This window comes from Bacillus rossius, chromosome 2 (assembly GCF_032445375.1).
Source record: "Bacillus rossius redtenbacheri isolate Brsri chromosome 2, Brsri_v3, whole genome shotgun sequence".
NCBI classification, from domain to species: domain Eukaryota; kingdom Metazoa; phylum Arthropoda; class Insecta; order Phasmatodea; family Bacillidae; genus Bacillus; species Bacillus rossius.
The window spans coordinates 6,398,800-6,417,981 of record NC_086331.1 but is presented as its reverse complement, the minus strand read 5'-3'; the positions used below and the strand labels follow the sequence as shown (position 1 = coordinate 6,417,981).

Below are 19,182 nucleotides of genomic sequence, written 5' to 3'. Positions count from 1 at the left end.
TGCGTTACGTTTTGCTATTGTAAGGAACTAAGTAGAGAGTAAGAAAAAAATAAAGATCTTGACAGTTTGTAGTGTCGCCATATTTGTTTCAATTTTCAATACCGTTTTTGTATATTACAATTTAAATTGCAGAAAAAAAATCATGTTTCATAGACACATAAATAGTGAGTGTGTGTCATTTCTCTATGTCCATGAGGTCTCGCCGCGTCAATTTTCTCCTTGGGGCGAACCCGTCCGCTTAGTTAAATAAACAGCTTTTATCGTTGAATGATTTCATGATTTATTTCATGAAAATCTGCTCTCATAAAAAAGTTAGTTTTATAGACATTCAATAGGTGTCTCTCTTTCTCTGAAGACCAATCTATGAATCGTTAAAAATTTATTTCCTTTATTTTTTAGTTTGATTTGATACAATATGATTTCACTAAAAATCAATTTCTACCCCTTCCTATTTTCATTTCCACATTACGAAGTTTCACTTCTTCCACGCGGAGGGACTCCACGCAATATTTTTGCATGCAATTAAAAACCATTTTTTAATGATGCCAAAGAAGTATAACTTCTAATGCGCGTACCTAAGTACACGCACCCATTTTTTTTTTATTTAATTTCTTCTATCTATATTTTTTCTCCCTACCTAGGGCACTCATAATTCTTTTAAATTTCACGTGTATGTTTTCAATGTCATTCGAGTTGTACAATTTTTTTTGTCCAATTATTTGTTTCTTTGTTTCATTTTGGAAACACACGTATTTTAGGTATTATTTTAAATAAAAAAAATTGGTTTCACTAACATTCTTAGGTTTTTATTGTGTGGATAGTTTCAAGTTTAATATTATGTAGGTACCCTACATAAATTCTTAAACTTATAAATTTCTTCGAAATTTGTTCATAGGTTGCTAGGGCCTACTAATATTTTCTATTTGTCAATAGTGTTATTTTTTTTACAGTACCTACTTATTTGCAAGGAGTTTGGTTTAGTGTTTATTATTTATCTGCTGAGCGTCAAGAGTCGTAGGGCTGCTGAGACCGAAGACCAGAAATATTTATCAATATTATGTAATATATTGTTGAAAATTTTGAATTTTACTATTTCAGGAAATTTGATTTTTTTATTAATTAGAATAGTTACGTGTAATTGCCATCTTCCTTTATTTCATATAAAGCATTATGTTTGGTTGAGTGTGAGATAAAATATTTATGTATGTTTTAATTTCATTTAATTTCTTATATTATATATTCTTACCTACCTACTTCTATTAAATTTCAGGCGGATGTTAACATTGTCATTCCAGTTGTATAAATTTTTTTGTCAAATTAGTAGAGACCTGCAAAATTCGCGGTTTCGATGGCCTTTAGGATAGACTGCACATACCCCTGTACGCTCGGGAAAATAACGCAAGTTTATTGGCTGCCGACTTGTAAGTCGTCTCAGCCTGTTTGTCTGTGATTCGATCCTTCTTTGGTGTAGGGTTTATAACTGGTTGAGATTCGTCTAGATGAACAGTAAGCCAATAGCAAAATTATCTAAGAGGTATATGTGTTTGAATTCTAGACTATCACCGAATGAATCCGCGAATTTTGCAGGTCTCTACAAATTAGTTGTTATTTATACTTTTTCTTTCATTTTGGACTATGTTTTTTTTACTTAATTAAAAGATTTGTGGTGTGTACAGGGAGTGATATCTCTATTAATTTATATACTCCTTTGGATAAGCGGAATATTGCCACCACAGTTTTACATATAAACAAATCCTACGAATGTTTTAAACATTATGACAAATAAAAAATAGTTTCACAAACATCCTTAGTTGTTTTTTGGTGTGTATAATTTTAAATTTAATATTATGTATGTACGTAAATTCTTAAACATAAAGTTATTTATTAATTTATTTAGATAATTATTCATAGGTAGGTAATAAGCTTTCTATTTGTCAATATTGTTATTATGGTAGATAGGAGTACAGTAAATGCCTACATTCTTATATTCCTTTATATCTCTTTCGATTTGGAGTGTTTCCGAGCCATTCGGGGTCCTCAACGTCAACCCCCCCCCCCCCCCAGGTGGTTAAAGCCCCAAAATTTCGAAAGTTTTAAAAATTTGAAAAATCTATCTCTTTCGATTTTAAGTGTTTTCGAGCCATTCAGGGTCATCGAACCCCCCGCCCCCCTCTGGGAACAAAGCCCCAAAATTTCGACAATTTCAGGAATTTCAAATATCTATTCTTTCGAGATGGAGTGTTCCAAACCATTCGAGGTCCTGAACATCCACTTTCCGCAAAAGTGAAAGCCCCAAAATTTCGAAATATTAGAATATATATAAATTGGATGTTGGCATGTATGTCGTCGATAAACTCTTACACCGTTTGACCGATCGCCATGAAAGTTGGCACATCGAAGTGTTTTTATCGTGGAGAAGGTTTTTATGCTATCCATTTTTTTTTGTAACTCGCCGCTAGATGTCGTTGTAGCGCATCAACTTCTAAACCTTTCAACCGATCGCCATGGGTAAACAGATAACCATAGGTCACAGATACACAAACAGTAAGTGTGTGTCATTTCTCAATGTCCACCACTATCCATTTTGCTGTAACTTGCGGAAATATATCACCTGGTGTTCAGCCCGGGCAAAGCCGGGTACTGCAGCTAGTTAACTATATGCAGAAAGTAATTTTTTTTTTGGAAAAAAAATGGCATAACTGTTGCATAATAATTAGCGGTCAAAGTACAGTATTTATTATCGTATGTATTAACTTAACAATATAAGTTAATGGAATACAAGTGAATTGATTACACGACTGAAACTTTACATATTACACGTAAATACTACTTGCTTTGACTTCGTAACACAATTTTAATTTCTTTAACTATTTGACAAGTTAGTCATCTTATTATAGTTAAATAAATTGGTCTGAGTCAAATAATAATCACGTAATGAAGTAGCCAGGTGACTTTAAACGAGAATGTTTTCGTTGGTTTTTTTTACTGGGATTTTTGCTAGTCAGTTGAGCAAAAATGTTTTTTTTTATGTATGTTCTATAAGTTCGTGATAAAACTATTTCTCACCAAGTCTGCACGTAGAGCAATGGTGGGTGTAAATAATAATTAACTAGCCGCTAGGAGCCAAACTTCCTAAAATGCTTCTTCACTCCCGGTTGAACGTAGCTTATCCCTTAAGTCCCAAACCATTATTTAAACAACTTCAAGTAACAAATAAGGAATGTGTTTATTTTCTCTGAAACAATATTATTTATTGTTTAAAGAAAATAGCTTTAATGAATGAAACTTCTCTTACCATTGGTGTAGGGAAAATTCTAAACAATTTTAGCAAAAATAAAAAAAATGTCAATAACGAAATCAAAGAATATGAGTACACACAAAGCTATAAGAAGCGAACTGATCCTTAACATGAATGATGAAGACTAGCACAGATGCAGTGAAAATATTTGCTTTTTACTAGCTAACACCCTACCAAGAATTTAACAACATTAAACGTTTGAATATCGGCGCTTGAGAACAAATGCACGTCTATGTTGGTGAACATAAATTTCACAAAATGTCTTTGATGTGTGGAATATTTATATGAAAATCCACAGTAAGATCTGTAAATTGTCCAATTTCGAAATTAATCTTCTTTACAGCCAGTGCTGTTAAGCCGAGGCGCTGGCGGCGCTAAAGCGCTACGAAAGTGTCACGCTCAGAGGGAAACTATGAGGAGGGGGGGGCGCTCAATAGCGTTTTAGCACACCAGCGTGTTTTCGCCACGAAACGATGTTTTCTTTTTCTTTGCGGAAATTTGTTGTTATCTCCTGCAGCGACTCGAAAAGAGTTGCCAAGGGAGATAGGGTGGGTTTTTAACTTGCGAGAAAAACTTAAACAGTTTTGTGTACAAGACACTTTTATTGGTTATAACATAACACACGAGAAACATGCAAACTTGATCTTTATACGTCGCCGTTTGCTTCAGTAGCAGTAGTCGGTTAACAGCAAATGGCTGACGGTGTCTGTGAACATAAATTACACACTTTTAATTCCATGGAATGAGTACCAACACACAACGAATAATAACCCTGACAGATACGTTTAGAGATTATGATACCAATGGGAACAAACAATGTATCTTTTGTATTAAAATATTCTTTGAATTATTTTACTGATACTTCCAAAAACTATGTTGCAAAATTAAATTAACTTTACACAATTCAAATTATTAACTGGACTTAGACTTATAACATTATAAAATTACAAGAACTTTATCTTACACACAATTCAGAATATATACTTGACTTAGACTAATAATATTACCCTACACTGCGAGTTTGGGTCTGTCCTCTATTTATATAACAAACATTTAAATCAGACCTGGTAGCAGAGCGTGGTTCCGAGGCCTAGGAGTTATGCAACCTCTTAGACTCCCATGTATTGCTGTTGTCCTGCCTTTTAGGGGGTTCTCGTTATGTAGGTATTTCCTACCATAACATTGTAATGAACAAAAGAGGGGAACGCGCAAGACGGCCAGTGGTAGCCCGTGTAGTAAATTCATGGGTCGGCCACGTCTGAATGCATCACACGGTTTCTCCGCCAATTTGGTCGGACGCCCAAAACTTTGTCTGAAGTGTAGGTTTATGCATTGCGGAAGTAGCACCAAGTGACTGCGCTGTTCGAAATCACAGTAAATGAACGGACTTTCTTTCTAGACGAAGGTGAACATGCGCAGAGACAAGTGTTGTTGTTGTTGTAGACTAGTCAGTGTTTGTGAGTGTTGCAAGACACAGGGTGACGTGCAAGCCTGGGTTTTTGTGCACAGGCTACGCTGTCGCAGCTGTGCCGCGGCGCGCCGCAGCCCCTGGCGGAGCCCTCGGAGGACTGCCGCCGCAGGTTCGAGCAGTGGTGGGGCGCCCAGGCGGCGCAGCAGCCCCCCAGACCGGAGCTCAGCCCTCAGCGCGCCTCGCCGGCCAAGTGTCCCGAGCGCCCCGTCGGGTCTGGGACGACCGACCCTGTCCACCCGGCCCTGCAGGTAGCCAGCGATCCACCCCACTGTTCTCCCCCACTGCGCCTGGCTGTGTGAACCATAGCAGGGTCCGCCTGGTTAGGGGCGCACTTGCGTTAGTGGGGAAGCCTTATTTTCACAGACGAGAGAGCCAAACACCCGATCGTGCATCTTCGGTTTTTTTTTTTCATTGTAAATAAATATGGTGGTGTTGATAAAAGGATACGAATGGTCAATTAGGTTAGGTTAGCTACATTATAAATACTTTAAAACATTGTGGACGGTTGATTTGGTTAGGATAGCTACATTGAAGATACGGGAAAAAAACACGAACTTCGGGGAACTTCGGGTTTTGGCTCTCTCATATCTGTGGAAAAAAAAAAAAAGGCTTCCCGCGTTAGTGCCTCTAAGCTGACGCGTAGGGCCACTGTAAGACTCTGGGAAACGAACACAACATAAAATGACACAGAAATAAAGATGAGTTCTTTCAAGAAACAGCACCGGGTGTTCCGTGCCTTAAAAAAATTATCTGATAACACAATGTTTTTAGCCGTTTTCACTCTCCTAAAAAATACAGTTCAAAAACGAAATACGGCCCCTGCGTATTCTTAAACGCTTGTGTGAACAGGCACCACTCATATAAGCCGAGTAATCGCGGGGTTTCTTCTGAAGCTCTTCACACCGTGTGTAGGCGGGGACCTTAAAGCACTGTCTAACGCGCAGTAGCTTATCTATAGAGACCTGCAAAATTCATGGTTTCTATGGTCTTCAGGATAGACTGCACATACCCCTGTACACTCGGGCAAATAACGCAAGTTCATTGGCTGCCGACTTGTAAGTCGTCTCAGCTGATTTGTCTATGATTCGATTCTTCGTTGGTTGAGGGTTTACAACTGGTTGAGATTCGTCCAGATGAACAGTAAGCCAATAGCAAAATTATATAAGAGGTATATGTGTTTGAATTCTAGCCTATCACCGAATGAATCCGCGAATTTTGCAGGTCTCTACTTATCTAATATTTTGTCAATGTTTTTCCTTCAGGGTATTTTTTTACTGTGAATTGATTCCCATAGCTCTCTTGCATATCCTGTATGGTGTAAAAAAATTTTTTTCACGAGATATTTACTAAACTCGATTTTGGAGCTGTAAATGTTCACGCAAGTGATCAAAGTTGTCAACTTTTTTTTTTTACTGCCGTTAGATAATTTTGAATGGATATCTGTTGTCAAATTTTGAGACGAAACATAAAATGCAAGACAGCTATCTTGAAGAATTAACAGGAAAATCTCTCGAATGACCACAATGACAAGAACATGAAACAGCCGACATGGTGTATGAGACCTGTGACTAGTGCTTCTTTACATTCAGGTTTTTGCTCTTGATTCTAAATAAATTCATTAAGAAACTATTAAGGTTTTTAATGGTTTTAAAGAACTTATAAACGTTTATTTATTGGTTTTGAGAAAAGTAAAGGCGAATTCTCATTCCAATCCTAGTAAAAACAAAGATCATGAAATCGCGTAACAAACAGTTTTGAATTAAATATTTGCTTTTTAACTTTTGTCGTAATGTTCTTTATTTTTAGGATAGAGTTCGTTGATCTGCTCAGTAGCAAGACATTTGCTTTAATAAGCCATATTTTCAACTAATTAGCTAAGCTGGCCAATTATTTCTTTACAGTATGACCAGTCAAATGTAGCCGATTAAATAAAAATACCGCACAAGTTTTCTAAATATTTTTCCTCTAAACGTATAGCATATTTTATTTTATTTTGAATTGTTTTCAATAGTAGGATTATATATGCTCGTGTACGAAAATTTTTAGTCATAATATCCAAGTAGTACGCAAGGCTAAATTTGCATACACCTCCAATATCGGTCAGCGATATTCCTTCCTCGCCGGCTCAGTTAAGGCGTGATTTAAGAAACATTGTGATATCAAACAGATACGACTGCAGTGCGTGATATTAATCCTAACGAGTTCAACTCTCATTTCTTAAAAAAAAAAAAAATTCCACTCATATAGCCCCTGACGTAAGAAATCTAACATTAAGAAAATTACGAACAAACTTTAACGATGAGGTTTAATCATTTGACTTCGAAAATGTAAGCATCAAACGCGTTAAAAAAGCAGTTTACAGTATACAGAGTTCGGCAATTGAAACAGATTGTTTATCCATTTACTTAATTAAATTACTTCTCCCTTTCCAGATTTCATCTGTTCGTAAAATATTGAATTTTTCTTTGGAAAACGCGCAATTTCCCATAGCATGGAAAAGTGGTTACGTAAAGCCTATCCCTAAAACACAGAGGCTGGTTTCTGACTACCGTCCCATAGCTAAACTCCCTATTCTCTTTCAAGTAGTATAAAAAAGACATTTGGAACAGACTTCAGGCTGTGGTGTCTGATGCCGGTCCACCATCTTGGATTGTTACGTCATGGTGGCCATCTTGGATGTCCTTGGGTTGGCCAAAAATGACTCCAAATTTGCCCAAAATTCACCAAAATTCGCCAAAATTTTTGTTTATGGAATAAAAGTTCCACCAAACGTCTCAAAAATTAAAAAAAAATATATCTCTATTTCGAGGGAAAAATTTTCGTTTTGAGGAAAATCTTTCCAATTTTAGTCCTCAAAATTCCATCGCCTTGAAATTTCTTAAGTGCGGCTTTCGAGTCCTAAAAGCAAGCCGCCATAAGCCGCTGAGGTCGTGACCTTTATCATAAGGATATCATGGCCACCATTTTAAATTGTCACGTAACCATTTAAATTATGGTTACGGCTGCCATCTTGAAAAATCCGTATATTTTATGCAAAGATTTCGAGACAATTTATTACAATTAATAAAAAAATAATTAATATTTTAATAAAAAACATACCAGCATCTTGGATTATGTCATGTCCGCAATTTTGGAAATCTGTAATTATTATCCAAAAAAATCGGATTTTTTTAAAAAATGTATATCATATTAATAAATCAAATTATAATTAAATTTTCATTTAAAATCGCACTTACGTCATGGAGTCTTCAGTTCGAACTTGGTGATGACAAAATAAAAATGACTACAGATCCTTCCTCCACGGAAGCCACCAACAGACTGACCTCCCACCACTAATGCCAAGGTATAAACGTATCTTGATTTACCAAAATGTATGTTACTTTTTCTATGTGTGCTCCTGATTATTCCTACGGTTTTTCCAAGTGCTCCTGATTGTTCATGCCAATATTTTGTTGGTTTTATCCGTGTGTTCCTGATTATTCCTGTGGTTTCTGCGTGATTATTCATGTCAATATTTTGTTAGTTTTCTCAGTGTCTTGTTGGTTATTTCTGACGTCACATCTGATAGTATTCTTCAAGTTATCCTGGTTATTCCTGTTAAAATAATCCATGCACGTATTTTTTGTAATCAGACAAGCAATTTTATTCAGATTTCGTTTAATTAGTGAAATCAGCACTTGCAATATTTCATCACATGGAATTCAAACAAAAAAAAGATTCTTTACCAAGTAGATGTATTTGGTTCGTATGAGGACAGGGGAGGAGGGAGGGGGATCGGGGATCCGATCATGCCACCTTACGGCTTCGCTTCATCAGCCATGTTGGATTACGTCACTTCCGCCAGCCATACACGCACGAAAAAGTGTCCCGTTACGATCATTAACCATGTACGCACGAAAAAATGTCCCGTTACAGTAGTTGGAAATGGGGGGTTCAAGAACAGGCGGAGGAGCCAGGAGCCGGCCATCTTGAATGACGTCATCGGCGGCCATCTTGGATGACGTCATCATGACCTTTGACCTTGACCTTTGACCTTGCCAATCTATTCTAATCTATGCCAATCTACACTAATCTATGCTAATATATGCCAATCTATGCTAATCCGTATGCTAATCTATGCTAATCTGTATGCTAATCCATGCTAATCTGTATGCCAATCCATCCGCCATTTTGTATTTCTAGAAATTTCCACCAACTTCGAATCGTGACGTCACCATTGCACTTTGTGTCACGGACGCCATCTTGGATTTGAATTTTTTTTTTCTAACTTTGAAATTCGATGTAAACATCAACCGCCATCTTGTTTTCGTCTGCTGGTGGCCGCCATCTTGTTTTCGTCTGCTGGTGGCCGCCATCTTGTTTCGTCTGCTGCAGGCCGCCATCTTGTTTCCGTCTGCTGGAGGCAGCCATCTTGCGACGTCATATAGTTCTGTTGGTCGCCACCAGATAGCAGCAGGGATTATTTTATTTTTTTTCTTTAACTAAAATAATTTCAGTGCCGAGGCTGGGATTCGATCCATGGGACGTGAAAACGTCCAGGATGTCGTGGTTACGAGGCGGACACCTTGACCACTAGACCACGAGACCAATTGGGATATGGTGGAATAAATAATCTATATATGCCACGTACTGACGTCAAGTTTTATGATAAAAGGGGGGAGGGTGTCTTTGCCTTCCCAAATGCATGAAATTCAAATTATTATTATACCATCGCCATCTTTAATTCCAGCACAGACTACCAGATGGCGCCAAATTCAAATATTAGTTAGGGAGTCGGCAGGCAGGTGTCGCATGCCGCCATCTTGGTTCTCAAGTTGGCTGGTAGATGTCGCTAGTATCGCGCGCCAAATTCAAAATTAGTTGCCAGAGGCGCTGCCATCTTGGTTCTCAAGTTGGCTGGTAGATGTCGCTAGTATCGCGCGCCAAATTCAAAATTAGTTGCCAGAGGTGTCGCCATCTTGGTTCTCAAGTTGGCTGGTAGATGTCGCTAGTATCGCGCGCCAAATATTGTCTGCGTATAATTACATTTTACCATTCTCTAAGACATTTATAAGTATCAGTACCTTGGGGGATATAGGTTATAACAATTAAAAAATAATAAGTAATATGAAGGTAAAATCTTATTTATTAAATTAAGAACATAAACTTAAACAGAAAATATACAAAAAAAAACATAAACTATACACCAAAAATGGAAACTATACATCAAAATGAAAACTATAAAACAAAAAATTGACTATACGACGAATGGAAACAGAAACCAAACTACCAAACTATTTTTAAAAAAAACTATTTACAGAAAAAAAATTATTCGTCACCTCCGATATAGCCGTGGGGGACCGTGCGGATGCTGTCTTCACAGATTAAACGTTTGTCATCCTCCCATGTTATGGCTAGCTTATTGCTGTATTCGCTGTACAGCACATGCTTTCTCGACCGTATGGCTCTAACACCTGCCCTCCTTGTGCGGTGGTCTTGCAGGGCATCCAAGTAATCACCGAATGTGATGTGGTTTTTGACCACACAACACTGGATGCCCTTAGCCTTCTTCTCAACCTTGCCACCGCACCTGTATGCATAGAGTTTGGCCCGCAGACTAACAAACTCGCTCATTACTTCTCCCCCACATTCATCTTTGAATTTGCCAACAACTTTCTTGTTGATGGGGGAGAAGCATGGGTGGTCAGGAGGGTAGCAGCTGGTGTCGAATTCAGACATGAACTTAGGGTCGGCTCTTAGATCATGGTAGAAGTCCTGTGTTTGAATCTCATACACAAAGCTGTCTGTATCCATATATGCCAGATGAATATTTTCCTGATATTTTGGTTTCATAGTATTATAGTGGAAGTCGTACATGAGTGTTTTTGATAGATCAAGTACTGCGAGTCCGGCATAGATCGGCTAGTCGAAAATGATGGTCTCATGGTTCAGGTGGACAAGACTCAAGTTTGGCTCATACATCATGCGATCCTTGAAGGACGGACGACACACCAACTTCTTAAAACGCTTCTCGGAGCACACCAACTCCATTTTGAGCCTCCGTCTCTTGTTTTCCATTAGTTTGCCAAATGTCGAGTTCACAGCGAGCTTGAAGAACTCCTTCTCGAACTCGTTGGCTGCTGCTTTGCGCTTGTTGGTGTTCAGCCGAATATAGGGCTCCAACCATGCCGACTGCTCAAACTGAAGAACTTTATGTATACTTATGATTTTTAGACCATGCGATACTGCTTGCTGTAGGTTTTTGTAGTGAACGATGTAGTGCTCTTTATTTTCCAGCGTTGTCATCAGCTTTGATTGCTTTGAGCCGGGAGGACACTGATTTACGGGAAGAAATGGCAGGTCTTTGTGACTTTCGTGGAGTTCGAGAGGGTACTCCACATCACACTCGATAAAGTAGCCTGTGGGTGAATTTTACGGAATAGACATGACATCAATTGATGTGTCTGTCCATTGGAAATGACGAATGGGGAGCGGCAGAGACATCGCCCACCCATACAAGTTGTTTGCATCAATGTACTCCAGGAATGTGGATGGCTTGGAAGCATCGTGTGTATCTGGTACATAGGCGTTATTGGCTACGCAATGACGTTTAATGCTTTGAGCTACACCACCGCGAATACCAGCCTCCACAAACATATACATGTCATAATCTGTGAGTAGCTCTAGCTGTACACCTGTGGTTCGAAGCATCGCGTCGAAAGCGAACCCAGGACAAGAAATGTAGTGAGACGGATCTTAACTATATGTTTCCAAGCAAAGACTGCGGAAATTCTCGAATACGTCCGCCAAAATCAGAACATCCGTCTTTAGGTACAAGTCAGCGTACTCCCCTAAGGTAGCACACTGAAACTTGTCCCAGACATTTTGTGCGTGAGCGTAATCTGCCTCGGAAATACCAGAATCAGTCAGAATATTAAAGAACTCATCGATGGATGGAAGACTAGTATCGTCTAGTCGAGCAAAAGAATCAACGAAGTCGTAGGGGAAGACTCCCTTGCGGGTAACCAACTCCAACTCATCAGGAGCGAAAAACTCAGCAGTACTTATAAACTTGTCTGCAGGCAAGAACTCGGCGAGCGAAGCGAGACCCCGACTCATAAAACGGAACGTATCGACAAACTGAATGCTGAACTTATCATGTAACTTCTTGGAAAAAGTTATCAGCTTCTCCTCTGAATTCGGAATGATGAAGATGTCTTTACTGTCATACCCCAACTTCATGATAATGAAGTTCTGATCGTATGTCAGGTTGTGGAAGAACACAATCATCTTTTTTGGTCTGCGTCTGAGAAGGTTGCAGTCATTACATGCAGGCCCAATAAATTCACCGGTGAAGTGATTGTGGTCACGAATTTTTTTTACAGCCCCTCCAAACTTTCCCCCACAGTAGCAACAACACCTTGCTTGCAGAAACGCAGTGTTTTGTGCATGTGTGAGCGGAGTCATAGTAACATATGTAGAAAATATTTTCTGTACATCATGTCCAATCTCCACAATGCGGGATATGAATTTATCTTCTGCGTCACACCCCCTGTATATTTCAGGCTGTGAAGGAAGTGAAGAAGTTAGGTGTGCAGGAATGACGGAGTTATCTGCTTTCACATAAATGCAGTAGCTGTATGCTTTATGCTTTTGGTACTGCAGTGTGTATGGCTCATCAGGATTCGGGTGACATGTATGGATTTTCTCCAGAATAGCTTCAAAGTCGCAATACACCACGATGGGCATCTTATCACTGTGATGGAAGTTTTTGAACTTCAGAACAGTTGGCTGGCCATTTTCATCAAGCTGTGGCATCTGCATCCTAACAGCAGCATGTTGTTTGCAGAGCTCACTGTGTTTTACCAAACACTGAAGACCAGTGAGCCCGCTAACCCTATCCCGATCATCGTAATGCTTGAAGCATCTTTTGCAAACATGAATAGCATCATGATGTGTAGTGATTTAGGACCGAACCAGGGCAGAAAATTTTTTAATGAATGTGAAATGGGACGAATTGTCATTGACCAAGAGCAGCAAATCGAAATGATGTTCTTTCTCTTCAGGAGCGACTCGTGCAGGAACAACATTCAGATTTTCGTCGATACTGTAAATGTTGATGGAGACTCCGGGGTTCTGTTTTTCAAACAGAGGTATTTGCTTGATTGGAGTAGGGAAGTCAATGTTGTTGAAGTTGAATTTATCTTCCAAGTCGTGGTAGCGCTGGTTCACACGTTCAGGATGCTCACCTTCCACATACTTGACAAGAATTGACCACTTAAAGCACATGTGGTCTTCAAGATTTTGCGGATTGATCACTGCGTATTTGTCTTTGATGCATGTAGGTAATTCGATGTAGGAGCTGGCACGGAGTGGATCGAGCTTGTTTATTCGTAGTTGAAGTCGCTTAACGGCCGACAAAGTCCATCCGGACCCCTTCCCCATGTAGTCTTCCTCCTCCTTGCAGATCTTAGAGATGGACTCGGTAACTGCCTCCTCCACCTCATGAACTGCGTAGAGGGGAACATTCATGGTTTTGAAGGCCCTCTTGTCTTCGCTGGCATCCGTAGGTTTTTCGTAGTCGCACTCGAGCACGATATTGAATTTGAGAGGTCCGTTCTCTTCAACCTCCTCTATGAGCTGGCTTATTATATTTGTCTTGATGGAGTTCAGGTATGAGCAGATATCCTTGGCAGTACTTGATGTGTTTTCTGCCACGTATGTCTTCAAGTTGCCCTTGAAACCTACTTCAGCAGTGATGAAGCCGTAGGTATTGACCAAACCCATGCCGGTCATCACCTTTGTTCGGCTGGTCGAAGGCTTGGGCGTAACTGCAGGCTTAACTGCTGCCATCCTTTGCTTCTTTGTCGGAGGCGGAGCAGGACCCTTACATACCTTGATGTAGGCTTTCAATTTGTCAGCCCTGACGAACTCCTTGGCACAGTTGTCGCAGGTATGTGCTATGCGGTTAGGGTTGAGACCACAAGCAGACTTCTCATGACGTCTAGCAAAATCAGCACGAGCGAAGACCTTATAGCAGAAACTGCACCGCATGCCTGATGTCGTGGCGACAGCTCCAGCACATGTTGACAGGTGCTGCTGCATCTTGTCGCTGCGTGCGACCATCTTGCCACACAGATGACACTGCTGGAAGTCACGCTGCATGTTGTCAGCACACTGACGTTCGTGACAGTAGCGCTTGTTGCCTGCCGTGAAGGTAGCAGGGCAGAAACGACATTTCTGCACGGTAGATGCCATCACAGCAATCGGTAGTCCGGTCTCAACGTACAGAACACACGAAGGAAGCTCGACGTAAAGAGAACTATAAAAGAAGAATTAAGAATACAATGTAGCTAGCCATTACACGAAAACAAACATAACCTCAAAACTCTAGTCCTCAGGCTAACTAACCCAAACTGTTAGCAATGTTACTAAATAAAAAAGTTGCAAACATAACCTCAAAACTCTAGCCCTCAAGCTTACTAACCTAAACTCTTAGCAATGTTACTAAATATAAAATATGCAAAAATAACCTCAAAACTCTAGCCCTCAAGCTTACTAACCTAAACTGCTAGCAATGTAACTAAATAAAAGAATTGCAAACATAACATCAAAACTCTAGACCTCACAGCTTACTAACCGAAACTGTTAGCAATGTTACAAAATAAAAATAGTTACACACATACCCTCAAAGCTGTTCCTTCATGTACAGTCCTAAAAATGGTAGAATATTTAAAGTACTGATACAAGTTAAAGCTGAAAAAATATTCAATGTTAACTAAAAATTATTGATTACATAACCTCAAAACTACTCTAATGCACAACCTAAAAATGCTATAATATTTAAAGTACTGTTAAATGTTTAAGCTGAACAATTCCTGGTTATCCACACATATGTGTACAGAGAAAAAAACTAGCTATCTAATAACCTACGAAAAAGCTGAGAAACATAAAAATATTAACTAAACATATAGCATACCTCAGAAAACGTTGAAGTGGAGCTGCAGAAGATGATGTAGCGTTGGCGGTAGGAATCGTGGTAGCAGCGAAACTCACTCACGAACTAACTCACTCAAACTCTAAGAACACACTGAAGCTCCGACAGCTAATCCCGGCCTTTTATAAGCAGTTCTGCTTTTCAACAACAGATGACACCAGGTGTTGTGTTGAGTCATAATTTATTTAGTTCTTTTATGTGGTATGCGGGATGCTCACTAACGTTCGCAAAACAAGGATGGCTTCGCTAGACATCAAGGAGAAGGAAGTTTGTCTTTCATGTTAATGCTTCTCAGCTGTCTCAAAGCATATTATTTGTCTGAGTAAAGTTATTATTTTTTAAATCCACCTGATAAAAATATTGTATGTTCTGATTTATTGACAGAATTACACTGATTAAATGTAACTCTGAATAAAAATGACATGACTCAGTAAGTAAAATATTCTTCATGCAGAGATAGATCTCTAACAAATAATCAGGAGCACTCGGTGAAAACCATCAGATGTCTAGCCAGGAATAATCAGAAACACTTGGAGAAAGCCATAAATATAATATCAAGATTAATCAGAAGCACTCGGAGAAATCCATCAGATGTCTAGTTAGGTATAATCAGAAGCACACGGAGTAAACCGCCATAATATTGTCAAGAATAATCGCAAGCTCACGGAGTAAACCGCCATAATATTGTCAAAAATAATCAGGAGCACACGGAGAAAACCACCATAATATTAACAATAATAATCGGAAGCACACGGAGAAAACCACCATAATATCGACAAGAATAATCGGAAGCACACGGAGAAAACCACCACAAGTTTTCTTTGATATCATAAAAATACAGAAAAAAATATTTAATAAATAACTAAAAAAATTAATAAAAAATTTTAAATGACAAAATAAAATACAAAAATACATAAACAGATTCTGCTAGCTTGTGAACTTCTCATTGTTGAGCAAAGATATAGTTCTAGTACAAGCCAGAATTTTATGTATTTTTGTATTTTATTTTGTCATTTATAATTTTTTATTAATTTTTTTAGTTATTTATTAAATATTTTTTTCTGTATTTTAATGATATCAAAGAAAACTTGTGGTGGTTTTCTCCGTGTGCTTCCGATTATTCTTGTCGATATTATGGTGGTTTTCTCCGTGTGCTTCCGATTATTATTGTTAATATTATGGTGGTTTTCTCAGTGTGCTCCTGATTATTCTTGACAATATTATGGCGGTTTACTCCGTGAGCTTGCGATTATTCTTGACAATATTATGGCGGTTTACTCCGTGTGCTTCTGATTATACCTAACTAGACATCTGATGGATTTCTCCGAGTGCTTCTGATTAATCTTGATATTATATTGATGGCTTTCTCCAAGTGTTTCTGATTATTCCTGGCTAGACATCTGATGGTTTTCACCGAGTGCTCCTGATTATTTGTTAGAGATCTATCTCTGCATGAAGAATATTTTACTTACTGAGTCATGTCATTTTTATTCAGAGTTACATTTAATCAGTGTAATTCTGTCAATAAATCAGAACATACAATATTTTTATCAGGTGGATTTAAAAAATAATAACTTTACTCAGACAAATAATATGCTTTGAGACAGCTGAGAAGCATTAACATGAAAGACAAACTTCCTTCTCCTTGATGTCTAGCGAAGCCATCCTTGTTTTGCGAACGTTAGTGAGCATCCCGCATACCACATAAAAGAACTAAATAAATTATGACTCAACACATCACCTGGTGTCATCTGTTGTTGAAAAGCAGAACTGCTTATAAAAGGCCGGGATTAGCTGTCGGAGCTTCAGTGTGTTCTTAGAGTTTGAGTGAGTTAGTTCGTGAGTGAGTTTCGCTGCTACCACGATTCCTACCGCCAACGCTACATCATCTTCTGCAGCTCCACTTCAACGTTTTCTGAGGTATGCTATATGTTTCGTTAATATTTTTATGTTTCTCAGCTTTTTCGTAGGTTATCAGATAGCTAGTTTTTTTCTCTGTACACATATGTGTGGATAACCAGGAATTGTTCAGCTTAAACATTTAACAGTACTTTAAATATTATAGCATTTTTAGGTTGTGCATTAGAGTAGTTTTGAGGTTATGTAATCAATAATTTTTAGTTAACATTGAATATTTTTTCAGCTTTAACTTGTATCAGTACTTTAAATATTCTACCATTTTTAGGACTGTACATGAAGGAACAGCTTTGAGGGTATGTGTGTAACTATTTTTATTTTGTAACATTGCTAACAGTTTCGGTTAGTAAGCTGTGAGGTCTAGAGTTTTGATGTTATGTTTGCAATTCTTTTATTTAGTTACATTGCTAGCAGTTTAGGTTAGTAAGCTTGAGGGCTAGAGTTTTGAGGTTATTTTTGCATATTTTATATTTAGTAACATTGCTAAGAGTTTAGGTTAGTAAGCTTGAGGGCTAGAGTTTTGAGGTTATGTTTGCAACTTTTTTATTTAGTAATATTGCTAACAGTTTGGGTTAGTTAGCCTGAGGGCTAGAGTTTTGAGGTTATGTTTGTTTTCGTGTAATGGCTAGCTACATTGTATTCTTAATTCTTCTGTTATAGTTCTCCGTACGTCGAGCTTCCTTCGTGTGTTCTGTACGTTGAGACCGGACTACCGATTGCTGTGATGGCATCTACCGTGCAGAAATGTCGTTTCTGCCCTGCTACCTTCACGGCAGGCAACAAGCGCTACCGTCACGAACGTCAGTGTGCTGACAACATGCAGCGTGACTTCCAGCAGTGTCATCTGTGTGGCAAGATGGTCGCACGCAGCGACAAGATGCAGCAGCACCTGTCAACATGTGCTGGAGCTGTCGCCACGACATCAGGCATGCGGTGCAGTTTCTGCTATAAGGTCTTCGCTCGTGCTGATTTTGCTAGACGTCATGAGAAGTCTGCTTGTGGTCTCAACCCTAACCGCATAGCACATACCTGCGACAACTGTGCCAAGGAGTTCGTCAGGGCTGACAAATTGAAAGCCCACATCAAGGTATGTAAGGGTCCTGCTCCGCCTCCGACAAAGAAGCAAAGGATGGCAGCAGTTAAGCCTGCAGTTACGCCCAAGCCTTCGACCAGCCGAACAAAGGTGGTGACCGGCATGGGTTTGGTCAATACCTACGGCTTCATCACTGCTGAAGTAGGTTTCAAGGGCAACTTGAAGACATACGTGGCAGAAAACACATCAAGTACTGCCAAGGATATCTGCTCATACCTGAACTCCATCAAGACAAATATAATAAGCCAGCTCATAGAGGAGGTTGAAGAGAACGGACCTCTCAAATTCAATATCGTGCTCGAGTGCGACTACGAAAAACCTACGGATGCCAGCGAAGACAAGAGGGCCTTCAAAACCATGAATGTTCCCCTCTACGCAGTTCATGAGGTGGAGGAGGCAGTTACCGAGTCCATCTCTAAGATCTGCAAGGAGGAGGAAGACTACATGGGGAAGGGGTCCGGATGGACTTTGTCGGCCGTTAAGCGACTTCAACTACGAATAAACAAGCTCGATCCACTCCGTGCCAGCTCCTACATCGAATTACCTACATGCATCAAAGACAAATACGCAGTGATCAATCCGCAAAATCTTGAAGACCACATGTGCTTTAAGTGGTCAATTCTTGTCAAGTATGTGGAAGGTGAGCATCCTGAACGTGTGAACCAGTGCTACCACGACTTGGAAGATAAATTCAACTTCAACAACATTGACTTCCCTACTCCAATCAAGCAAATACCTCTGTTTGAAAAACAGAACCCCGGAGTCTCCATCAACATTTACAGTATCGACGAAAATCTGAATGTTGTTCCTGCACGAGTCGCTCCTGAAGAGAAAGAACATCATTTCGATTTGCTGCTCTTGGTCAATGACAATTCGTCCCATTTCACATTCATTAAAAAATTTTCTGCCCTGGTTCGGTCCCAAATCACTACACATCATGATGCTATTCATGTTTGCAAAAGATGCTTCAAGCATTACGATGATCGGGATAGGGTTAGCGGGCTCACTGGTCTTCAGTGTTTGGTAAAACACAGTGAGCTCTGCAAACAACATGCTGCTGTTAGGATGCAGATGCCACAGCTTGATGAAAATGGCCAGCCACCTGTTCTGAAGTTCAAAAACTTCCATCACAGTGATAAGATGCCCATCGTGGTGTATTGCGACTTTGAAGCTATTCTGGAGAAAATCCATACATGTCACCCGAATCCTGATGAGCCATACACACTGCAGTACCAAAAGCATAAAGCATACAGCTACTGCATTTATGTGAAAGCAGATAACTCCGTCATTCCTGCACACCTAACTTCTTCACTTCCTTCACAGCCTGAAATATACAGGGGGTGTGACGCAGAAGATAAATTCATATCCCGCATTGTGGAGATTGGACATGATGTACAGAAAATATTTTCTACATATGTTACTATGAC

General features: G+C 39.3%; 1 protein-coding gene across 2 annotated transcripts in view; it reads left to right on the top strand.

Annotated features, from left to right (window-relative positions):
* LOC134529059 (uncharacterized) overlaps positions 1–19,182 on the top strand; it is a 374,727-nt gene that overhangs the window by 313,171 nt on the left and 42,374 nt on the right. For both annotated transcript variants that reach the window (XM_063362763.1, XM_063362764.1), the window contains exon 6: positions 4,808–5,017. In XM_063362763.1, the coding sequence (XP_063218833.1) occupies positions 4,808–5,017 (210 nt within the window). The remainder of the gene's footprint in view (positions 1–4,807; positions 5,018–19,182) is intronic.